This window comes from Mus caroli, unplaced genomic scaffold, assembly GCF_978045245.1.
Source record: "Mus caroli unplaced genomic scaffold, Mus_caroli_1 scaffold_20, whole genome shotgun sequence".
Classification (NCBI taxonomy): Eukaryota; Metazoa; Chordata; class Mammalia; order Rodentia; family Muridae; genus Mus; species Mus caroli.
In genome coordinates this window covers 19,229,452-19,241,139 of record NW_028227275.1, presented here as the reverse complement: position 1 = coordinate 19,241,139, position 11,688 = coordinate 19,229,452, and the positions used below count along the sequence as shown (strand labels likewise).

General features: G+C 45.8%; 1 protein-coding gene across 1 annotated transcript; it reads right to left on the bottom strand.

Moving 5' to 3' along the window:
- Morn4 (MORN repeat containing 4) lies at nt 1–11,688 on the bottom strand. The gene is made up of 5 exons (XM_021151750.3): nt 11,538–11,688; nt 3,675–3,774; nt 3,001–3,115; nt 1,477–1,586; nt 1–1,278 (listed from the first exon to the last, which is right to left on the bottom strand). The coding sequence occupies exons 2-5, from the start codon at nt 3,739–3,741 to the stop codon at nt 1,130–1,132; spliced, it is 441 nt and encodes a 146-aa protein (XP_021007409.1). The 5' UTR covers nt 3,742–3,774; nt 11,538–11,688; the 3' UTR covers nt 1–1,129.

Below are 11,688 nucleotides of genomic sequence, written 5' to 3'. Positions count from 1 at the left end.
TTATAGGCAGTTCTGGTGACTGGTTTATTCCTATAAACACTTGTTTCTACAGTACAGTTCAGATAATAAATAGAGGCACACAGCTATAATTTCCACCACAGTCTGCTGTTGAGAGAGGTTGGAGGATGGGGCCTGGGGCTGGGACTGGGGCTGGGACTGGGACTAGGCTAACTGGAGACCTTATGATCATTTTGGCAGGAAGATATGTCCCAGGCCTGAGGGCCAAGACTCTTGCTTCCAGAGTCAAAAGGAGGAGCCCATGCTAGACAGTTCTCACACTAGGATGGACCCATGTCTTTGAACACCCAGGGGACAGTGAGCCTGATCCAATGGTACGCTGGGAAGGAACTCTCAGTGCAAGCCTTCCCTGGGATTCCAGGTCATTCCATAGAAAGCCTGGATGGAGTGAGTAAAGAGTGCAGGTCATAAGTTACTTTTACACTGGTTTCTTACTTGGCTATTCTATAAAGGGATCCTGTCTGATGTCTAAGGGGAGAGAGAGGCACAGATGGGGATTGGGCTGTCTGCTGTATCTCAGGTAAGGAAGATGCAGCTAAAGCTGAGGAGGAAGAAAACCGCACTCTTACACCGAGGAGGGATAAGAAGACACAGAGGCCAGTCTGGAGCCAGGCCTCCAATTGCAGTGAATGAGTGGGTAACCCCCAGAAGAGCTCTGGCCTGGACTTCACAGAGCTGCTGTGGTCTAAGTCACCCCTGTCTTTTTCCTGATTTCTCCAATGGTAGCACACAGGACTGGTTGTGAGTCCAGGCCCAGATTATCTGCGGTAAGTAAGGGTGGGCAGAATGAAGAGATGGTTTGACAGCAGGCGGAGAGAAGGCCACAGCACTGGGTAACCAAGGTCTTGGGGATAACAAGGAAGAAAAGGGCAGGCCCTGTTCTTGATAACATCGGGGCCAGGGAAGGACATAACTGCCGCAGGGTCTTGGGGCCAAACCCATCCACACTTTTCTGCGACTGAACTCCTGGTCGGCAGGGGACGGAGCACCTCCCAGGCTGTGGCATCAAGGTCATTCTCATCATCTCATATCCGTTTCATTTGTTCACCTCGCACGCATACAAGGGATGCCACTGCTCTACAGATCCTTTCCAGCTGCGCCCAAAGCTCCGTCAGGCAGTGAGGTTCCTGGCTGACTTGGAGGCGCTCTGAGCCCGCTGAACCACGGCGGAACACTTCTCACGCCGCAGTAGCTTGTTGTTCTCGAACAGACCTTCATTGCGGGGTATTCCGTGAGAACCATCTGGGAAAGTCAGCAGGCCTGTGAGGAGGACAGAGAGGGAGAGGGCACTAATGTTTCCCGCTCAGCTTGATGTGCCGAGGCTGAAGGAAAAGAACAAGTTATGGCTATGGGCACTGCAGGTTGCTGGAGAGAGTCCCGGGAGAATTAAGATAAAGGGGAAGGATTCTATCCATGTTACATTTACCTAAATTACCATTCTACTGAGCTGAAACTTACCAAAACCGTCTACTCTGCCATTTTTAAATTCCCCCTCAAAGGTCATGTTGTCATAGCGAATGAAGACTCCGACGCCATTGAACTTGCCCTGGGAAAACTCCCCCTCATACCTGCAGAGACACCAAGATGTAAGTTAGCCTTTAGTGCATAGGTTAGCTGTGCAGGATAACGGAGGCAAGCACTTGTCAATGTGTCTGTTAGTCAAGGTACAGAGGGAAGCTCATCTCAGAACTCTTCTAGTGCCACCTAGACCATTCATTCCTCAGTAGCACAGAAGGGTCAGAGGCTATGTAATGTGAAGTCTTAATTCCAGGAAAGGAATTCTCTGTATAACAAAAGTCATGTTATATTTGTATCAGAGTTGTCTAAGAACTCACTATGTAGACCAGGCTGGCATCAACTCACAGAGGTCTGCCTGCCTTTTCCTCCTGAGTGCTGGGATTAAAGGGCGTGCACCACCATGCCCAGACAAGGAAAGCGAATTTAAGTGAACAGAGGTAGAGTAGACAGTCACTCACCTTCTTGGCATTTCCAATTTCATAACTATTTAATTTGGATTTGTTTGTTTGTTTTGTTTTGTTTTGTTTTGTTTGAGACAGGGTTTCTCTGTGTAGCCCTGGCTGTCCTGGAACTCACTCTGTAGACCAGGCTGGCCTCGAACTCAGAAATCCACCTGCCTCTGCCTCCCAAGTGCTGTGATTAAAGGTGTGCGCCACCACTGCCCAGCTTTAACTAATTTTTTAAAAGATTTATTTATTTATTTTATGTATATGAGTACACTGTAGCTATACAGATGGTTGTGAGCTATCATGTAATTGCTAGGAATTGAATTTAGGACCTCTGCTTGCTCCTGTCAACCTTGCTTACTCTGGCCCAAAGATTATTTATTATTATAAATGAGTACACTGCAGCTGTCTTCAGAGACTCCAGAAGAGGGCGTCAGATCTCATTACGGATGGTTGTGAGCCACGATGTGGTTGCTGGGATTTGAACTCAGGACCTTCGGGAGAGCAATCAGTGCCATCTCTCCAGCCCGGCTATAACTATTTAATTTGATATACTTGTTTTAATTAGGGACAGAGTCTTGCTATCTAGCCCAGGTTGGCCTCAAATTCAGGATTCTCTTGCCTTTGTCTCCCCAGTGCTGGGATTATAGACATTCGCCACCATGCCTGGCTCTCACATCTATTTTAAAATAATAAAGGCAGGCAAGATGGCTTAGACCAAAGAAACCTGTCTCAACACTTAATAACTGAGTTAAATCCTAGGGACCCTCATGGTGGAAGAGGAGAACTGACTCCTCCGACCATCACAAGCATGTGGTGCACCCTCCACAAATAAAGAACACATAGGAATAAATAAAAAATTTAAAAGCAAAGTAATTAACAAAAGAACTGTTCATTCTTTTCCTGTTTTCTTTAGGGCTTGAGCAAGCTCAGGGTTGAACTGACAACCACCACTGCCCATATCTGTATTAGAGTCTTGCCAGTTCAAAGATGGAGAAAGGAATGACTTAATACTTGCCTTGAGCCATCTGAGAAGGTCAGGACTCCAAAGCCATTAAAAAGCCCATTCTCAAAGTGACCCAGGTAGGTGCCACCGTCTGCAAACACCAATTGACCAAAGCCATGTCTCCGGCCTGAGCGAAGAGAAGGACAGGTACCAGGTTGGAATGGGGAAGCTTCAAGGTCCCTCCTCACTGGCTTAGCATCCCATGGTTTTCTACAACCTCACCCACCAAAAGCTGCCCTTCGCCCCTGTGAGTGTGGAAAGGCCCGTCTCCTTGGGGGCAGTTTCGTGGCTTGCTACGACTGAACACTGGGAGACTCTAAGGTGGCCAGCTTGACTTTCCAAAGTGAACCATTAAAGTGCTTTCGGTATAGTTTCAGCATAGGTCACAGCTCCAAAGCATTTTGCTTTCCCTAAGAATAGATTACTCCCAGCTGTAAAAAGCTGTCGTAGGAAAGTCAGAATCCTGAGCTCTCTAAACTGCACACCAAAGAGTTGACTTGGCTCTTCTGGGCACATTCACATTTAAGACAACAGACTGTTAAAGCACTGTACATCCAAGAGTAGAGACTGCATTCATTTCTAGTTCCTTCATTAAGCCCCGACATAAAGGAAAGGTTCTATGTGGAGCCGAGTCCTGCAGTGGGAACTGAGTGATACTTGATGGCTGCCCCAGAGCTTCTTCTCACCCTCTTTCCACTCGCCGCGGTATTCCTCCCCGCTGGAGTAAGTAAAGGAACCTTTGGTCAGGGTCATGGTGGCAGCTTACAGAAGAAGAGGATGACAGCTCTAAGAAACAGAAAGAGAAAGCAGTGTCACGGAATGGCTAGTGGACCAGAGGCGGTGCTCCGGCAAGTGCACACTTGCCTCAGGTGGACTCCTACCTCAGGTCACTTAAAACGCCCTCCTCGCCACCACCTTCACCTCTGCTAAGGCACCCTCACCCCTACTTCTCTTAATAGTTTTCAGCCAGTTCCTGTTTCCTGTGATGAAGAGGAAAGCTACATCTACCAATATTTACTTGACACGTACTATGTGCTCAGTGGATGTATGAACAGGGTCCCCTCAATGAAGTTATCATATGGTCAGTAGGCTCAGCGGGTGAAGCACCACACGCTATACCAGAGACAAGGTAATTCTGTGTCAGCTCAGATGGCAGGAATTAGTAAGTACACAGGTGAGCAGCCCGCAGCACAACCATGGTGCATGTCTGTAGCCTCGGCAGAGTCAGGCGGCTCATGCACTCGACGTCATCCTCAGCTACATGCCACGGCCGCAACATAAATAAATAGGAAAAATAATAAAACAAAAGCAAGCAGCAAAAAGAGGGAAACAACAACAACCAAAGCACAAGATATCCAGGGGAAAAACTCAGAGCTGGTCCGCCCAGATAAGACGTCTTGTTTAGAGGCGATACTCTACACCGAGACCTTGAGATGTTAACGAACCGCACAGATGTGGTTGCAAACTCCTTCATGTTATAGATGAAGAAACACAAGCTCAGAAGAAGCCTGTGGTTAAGAAGTTTTGGTGGAGCTGGCAAGGTGGCTCAGTGGCTAAGAGCACTTGTTGCTCTTGCAGAGGACCCAGGTTCCATTCCCAGCTTCACATCATGTTTCACAACCATCTAAACTCCAGTTCCAAGGGATCCAAAGCCTCCTTCTGACTTCCGTAGGTACCAAGTAAGCACATGGTCCACACACATACCCATAGACAAGTACTCCATACAGGTAAAATTAAAACAAAACAAAAAAAAAAACTAAAAAAATTACTCATAACAAAAATTTGGTTGGTGGCTGAGCAAGGGACAAGAATATAACCCTCCGTGACCATGCTGGCTCTCCTTCCTCAGGTTGAGCCTCTGGTTTAGGTCAGACTTGTTTGTTCATGGTGCTCTCTGAAAACTTGGCAGACTACAGCAGCTAAGTTAGGGAAAGGAAGAGTTGGTGGTGTCTGGGGTTGGGGGCGGGGCACTGAACCAGGATTGGAATTGGATGAAAGCTGTGGTCAAGAAAAATGACTGTGACAACAGGAGGGGTTGGGGCAGCCGAGTCCCGTCAGAGAAGCTTTCGAGGAAGAGCTAGCCTCCTACCAAGAGACAGAATTGCCTTAGTCTGGGTCGGCTGTGTGCATTACATAGTTAATGGAATGTTATCAAAGGTACAGGTTTTTTGTTTTTTTTTTTTTTTTTTTTTTTTTTTTTTTTTTTTTTTTTTTTTGTCGTTTTTCGAGACAGGGTTTCTCTGTGTAGCCCTGGCTGTCCTGGCACTCACTTTGTAGACCAGGCTGGCCTCGAACTCAGAAATCCGCCTGCCTCTGCCTCCCGAGTGCTGGGATTAAAGGCGTGCGCCACCACGCCCAGCAGGTACAGATATTTAAACCTGGAGATTTGAGGAGCACCCGGCTAGCCTCTCTGCTGCACTGGGACCTGTTCTGTTTCCAGTGCAGGAGTCTAGACTAATCTTCCAGATGAGAAGAGATCACATGGAGTAATTGTTCCAGCTGACCACAGAAACCTGAACTCAGCAAGATGTCGAGGGCACTGCCCTTTGAGCTGGGGCCCCATGCTAATGAGTCACGGTTTCATCCGGCAAAGAAATAATGGCTGTTTCTGGCCATAGGTCTTGGAGGTGTGTGTCATCACGCAGTAGGAGCTGACATCTACATATGGGTGGCTGTGGTGTGCAGAAGGCATGCTAAGTGTGTATCATAGAAAAAGAAGCCACACCAATAGCATTGGGGACTAGTGGGTGGTAAGAGAATTTTGTATTCAAGGATATCCCATAAGGTTTAAGATACCGTTCAGTATAAACAGAGGCAAACAGAATCAATAAACAATAGAAATATTTTTTTCAATTTTCTAGATCTTTTTATTCACCCCTTTGGCTTTTCTATATTTAAGCATTACAATGTTTTCTCAAGTGAAAAAATGCAGATTCACAGGCCTGACCTCAAACCTATTGAGTCCAATTCTGTGTAGTTACAGCTCGGGAACCTGTAGTTTGAACAAGCACATCACTAGATTCCCATTTGAACGTCTGCGGACCGTGACTCAACCATAGGGAGACACTCAAAGTTACAGCCAGAGGTTGCCACGGTGAATAACCAACTGGAAGTCTCTCTCGAAGGCACCTGCCTGATGCTAACAGGACAAGTGCAGCTTTTCTTCAGAGTCCCGGACTGTCCTGTCTGGTGCACGGAACTAGAGAGCATCCTTAAATCCTCGAGGGCCTGGTGCCAGTCAGCAGCTCCTTTCCTTCAAGCCGCACAGAAACTGAAACTCTTATCATCAGCCCAGCATCAGAGCAGGCTCAGGCTGAGGTCAGTGAGGCTTCACAGCAAATACAACATTAATGAGAGGAAGACAAGAAGTTTTCCATAAGAATTTCAAGAGGCCGGGCGATGGTGGCGCATGCCTTTAATCCCAGCACTCGGGAGGCAGAGGCAGGCGGATTTCTGAGTTCGAGGCCAGCCTGGTCTACAGAGTGAGTTCTAGGACAGCCAGGGCTACACAGAGAAACCCTGTCTCGAAAAATCAAGAAAAAAAAAAAAAAAAAGAAAAATTCAAGAGAAAACTCTTTACAGTGGAGTTAAGGTATTCTGAGAGCTACAGGCCATCTTTAGCTTTTCCAGAACTAAGTGAGTTCGTGCAGTCAAAGTCAAATGATGATACAAATTGTAAAAGCACTGGCCACTAATCCCAGCATTCTGGAGGCAACAGGCAGGCAGATGTCTTTGAATTCCAGGCCAGTCAGCGTTATGCATGAGAGCTTATCTCAAAAAAACAAAATAAAAAACTCCAAACTGCTACATAGCTCTTCAAAACACACCCACCTGAATCTGAAGAGCTGTGTGTATGCATATGAGTGTGTGTGCGTGAGTATGTATGCATATCAGTGTGTGTGTATATGACTGTGTGTATATGACTGTGTGTATGCATATGACTGTGTGTATGCATAGGAGTGTGTGTATGCATATGAGTGTGTGTATATATAAGTATATGTGAGTGTGTGTGCCCGTATATGAGTGAGTATATGCAAATGAGTATGTTTATATGTGTATATATGTGAGCATGTGTGTATATATGTATGTGTATATGACTGTGTATATGTATGTCTATGAGTGTGTATATATATGAGTATGTATGTATGTAATGAGTATGTGTGTGTGTATGAGCATGTGTGTATGCATATTTGACATTCTGATCTCTCTATGAAGAGAGATAGGGTCTCTCTATAAAGTCTTGACTAGCCTTGAGCTTGCTGTGTAGACCAGGCTGGCCTTGCATTCACAAATATCCTCCTGCCTCTGCTTCCTGGGTTTACCGCATGCACCACCATTCTTGGCTGTGCAACTGTGTATCTTTGACTAAATTTGCATGTCATGATGAAGTCAGTCAGTAGACTTAGAAGATAGTATGATAAGGGAATCTTTTTTTTTTTTTTTTTTTTGCCAGTGGTTAACCAACTTCTCTTCCCTCAGAAGTTGGTGAGTTACTGCAGTGAGAGCTAGGAGGTGGCACAAGGCTCCAAGGGATGATGCTTTTGTATCTGTTTGCTCTTCATGAAAGCTACATGGAACTTCCAGGGCTGCATCTCACCGTGGCCCACAGGGACCGGGGGGAAGCAAGGAAGTATTTGAGGATTCTCTATGGACAAAGTACTAGCTATGCTCCTCTAAGTGTAACGCTATCTTGTCGTTGTTGTTGTTGTTATGCTGTCAGCTCTTGGGCTAATATCTTAAATATTTTAAGGAGGGTGATGAAATTTGAAATTTTATTTAAAATTTAAAAAGGGATTTATCTTTCTGTCCGTCTGCCTGCCTGCCTGTCTGTCTATTTAATGTATCAGTGTTCTGCCTGAATTTTTTTTTTTTTCGAGACAGGGTTTCTCTGTGTAGCCCTGGCTGTCCTGGAACTCACTCTATAGACCAGGCTGGCCTTGAACTCAGAAATCCACCTGCCTCTGCCTCTGAATTTTTGCCTGCATGCCAGAAGAGGGTCCCATTATAGAAGGTTGTGTGCCCCCATGTGGTTGATGGGAATTGACCTCAGGACCTCTGGAAGAGCAGCCAGTGCTCTTAACCGCTGAGCCATCTCTCCAGTCCCTGAAAATTCTTTTTTTTTTTTTTCCTCTAATTCCTTAACATGGTAGACTACATTTTCTAAAGATGTTTGCAATGTCTCCCTAAATTTGATCAGACTTGTGGGCACCAAACACAGCATCATGAACGCTCATTCTGCTGTCACTATGCTCCCATGGCTTGAGACCTGAGCCACGACCTGAGCACACCTGACTGGAGCCTGTGAGATGGTTCAGCAGGTTAAGGAACCTGCCCCTAAGACTGGCAACCTGAGCTTCATCCCTGGACCCACACGGTGGGAGGAGAGAACAGATTCCACAAACTGTCCTCTGACCTCCACAAAGCATACCGTGGCATGTAAACATACACACACAGAAATAAGTAAGTAAATACGGAAATAAAAGTGTTATTCTAAAATTGAATATATTATTTGGAGGTTCCCAAGTGATGAGGAAGCCAGAAGGTACAGGGCATGAAGGCTGTTTCTCCAGTTGATATTCCAATTTTGGGGGTGGGAGGTGGGAAGAAGTTTCAAGACAGGGTTTCTCTGTGTAGTCCTGGCTGTCCTGGAACTTACTCTGTAGATCAGGCTGGCCTCGAACTCACAGAGACCCGTATGCTCAGACAGGAGCAGGCATTAGTGAAGGAGCTGTCAATCGGTTCCAGTTCCCAGACTCTGACCCACTCATCGGAGAAACTACTGAAGAAACAAACAGAGGCTATCTCCATGATGTCAGGTCTAGATTCCTGGCCCATAAGATCTGAGAGTATTGTGGGGTAGTTTTAAGCTCAGTGTTGGGTTAATTCATTGTTTAGTGATAATAAATAGAATACCGGGGGGCTGGAGAGATGGCTCAGTGGTTAAGAGCACCGACTGCTCTTCCGAAGGTCTGGAGTTCAAATCCCAGCAACCACATGGTGGCTCACAACCATCTGTAATGAGATCTGATGCCCTCTTCTGGTGCATCTGAAGACAACTACAATGTACTTAGATATAGTAATAGATACATCTTTAAAAAAAAAAATAAATAAATAAAATACCATCGGCCAACCCACCCCTGACACCATTCCGTGCTGGTTTTCTAGAGTATACATTACAAATTTCCATTCCTTTTTGATCTAGGGTGATACAGTAAAATCAGAAGTGGTTTGTCAAGACCATGCCCAGTCTCAAGACTTAAATCAGAAGTGCTAATTAAAAGGACCATATGTGGAACTCATGGACCTCAGGCCATGGCTGAATACATTTGGCTAGGAAATGCAACATGTGTCCAAACAGCTGATACTGTCACTACCTGGGACAGTGTTTGAATTTTTAACTAATGAATCTTGTAACTATCAGTGATAATTAATAGCTCCACAGCCACTAGGCCAAGAGGGAATTTCACCAAGATTATCCATAGTTACTGAGACAAATATAGTTTGTTGTTGTTGTTGTTGGGTTTGTTTGTTTGTGGTTTTTTTGGCTTTTTCGAGACAGGGTTTCTCTGCATTGCCCTGGCTGTCCTGGAACTCACTTTGTAGACCAGGCTGGCCTGGAACTCAGAAATCCTCCTGCCTCTGCCTCCCGAGTGCTGGGATTAAAGGCATGTGCCACCATCGTCCGGCTCAAATATAGTTTAATAAAGTGTAGCCAGTACTAATGGAAAAGCCCAACACTTTAATAACAGGCACAGATCGATGTTCACAATACGTGCTTATATGATCCTGCTGAAGAAAACTGATGGCCTAGGCTCTCAAGCTATACACAGAATACAGTCACAAACCAAGACGACTCACATTCCCACAGAGCCCTTTCTATACTTGTGATAGACAAGCTGCAAAACACCAGTCCAAAACATAATCTAAAAGTACTATTCTGTCTCTGTAATCCAAAGTCCTAGGGCCATGCAAAGGAGACCATATCCTTTGATATCTTACTTTAAAAAAAAAAAAAAAGAATCCATGGATGGCTCCAAATAAAACCCAAAGACAGGGCTGGTGAGATGGCTCAGCGGGTAAGAGCACCCGATAAGAAATTGTTTTCATTTTTTAAAAGTGCTTTAAATTTATGTGTCTCAATGTGAACCTGCATGAGTGTATGTATGCTACGTGTGTACAAGAGCCCATGGAAGCCAGAGGACTTTAGATGCCCTGGTACTGGAGTTACAGGTGCTGTGAGCCACCATGTAGGTGCTAAGAACTAATTCCTGGCTAGTAAACACTATTCGCTATTGCTGAGCCATCTCTTGTGTGTCTCATTGTCTCCCCACCCCTCATAAAACTAAGCTTACTAAAGAACATTTATGTATTTGCAGCAACTTTTGTCTAAATTAAGAAGTTTTTGTTTGTTTTTTGAAAGAGGATCTATGTAGTCCTTGGCTGTCCTGGAACTCACTATGTAGACCAGGCTGGCCTTGAACTCACAAAGATCTACTTCTGCCTCCTAAGGCTCCACCATGTTCAGCTTAAATTGAGAAGTTTTAAAACAAAATAACAATCTCCCCCCTCCAATCTACGAATAATCATATCCCAGTTAGAGACTGTTTGGAAGTAGCCACCCTAACTACCCACACAATCTCCAAAATGTCCCCAAAACCACTTTCTTGGGTAGGCAATCTTTTAGTTATAAAGGAAGCAACCATGGGTTTTTAGAGCCCTAAGAGGAGACAATGAAAGCTTTGATGAACAAAGACTAGGAAACTGGAAATACTGTTTTATAAAATGTATTTTTAAATGAATATGAAATAATTAGGTTTTGAACGTTATAATTCGAATCTCCTTCCTAGCTGGAAAGTAAACAGGGGCATTGTTACTATAAGCAGGTCTTATTTAGGAAGAATGTGGGATAGTTAGATGCAAAAAGATGAAAAGAACACTGGTACAGGAAGGTTTTTAAAAACACGATGAACCAAGAGTGATGGGCTCTCCGAAGTAATATTGTCAGGACACTATTCTATGCCAAGGGAAAAGAGAATGCCTGCGCCGGGCTCTAATACAGCGAAGTTACTCAGGTTGGTACCTAAATTGTTTGTGGATACTGAATTACAGAGATGACAATCCATTTCCCAAGCCTCAGTATGTGGGACCTCTCCCTACCTGTGGCACAGACGCGCCCTAGATTAAACAAAGCCTCAGACTTTCACCAGGCAACCCAGCCTTCCACTGCATTTTTCATCCCAGCCCGGCTCCGTCCTTTTTTGGGAGATCGGCCCCACCACACAGGCTCTTCAAGCTCTCATGGGTCTGGCATTCCCTCCAGACACAGCCTGGCACACCCCTCTCGATAACCAGTGTCCTGTGTTCTCCCGGGCTGCGACCTCTGGATCGAAACTCCAAACCCAGTTTTGGGGTCCCACTCGCAGCCACCTTCTGGTCAGTACAGCCAGGACAGAGGCTCGCTCCCCAGCCCAGTCACCTGCTTGCCGCCTTAGTCCCTACCTGGTGGACCGCACTCCCAGGTCCTCCTCCCACCCGCGCTGCAGACCTACCTGAGCTCCGCTTCTGGGCGACGACTGTCACGCCCCAACGCGATGCGGGGCTCCAGCAGCTAGGATCTTTGCTGCTCTGGGCTCCCAACTGCCACTCTCCCCTCCGCCACCTCCACCCGCCTCAGCCACACTGGACGCCGCCATCCCTGTC

What these genes read in the sequence shown, in the direction of transcription:
- Morn4 (XM_021151750.3), bottom strand. Translation starts at nt 3,741, where the DNA reads ATGACCCTGACCAAAGGTTCCTTTACTTACTCCAGCGGGGAGGAATAC. An exon ending in CCGCGGCGAGTGGAAAGAGG is followed by an intron (nt 3,116 to 3,674) that starts GTGAGAAGAAGC and finishes CTCTTCGCTCAG; the next exon opens with GCCGGAGACATGGCTTTGGT. An exon ending in ACCTTCTCAGATGGCTCAAG is followed by an intron (nt 1,587 to 3,000) that starts GCAAGTATTAAG and finishes GTGTCTCTGCAG; the next exon opens with GTATGAGGGGGAGTTTTCCC.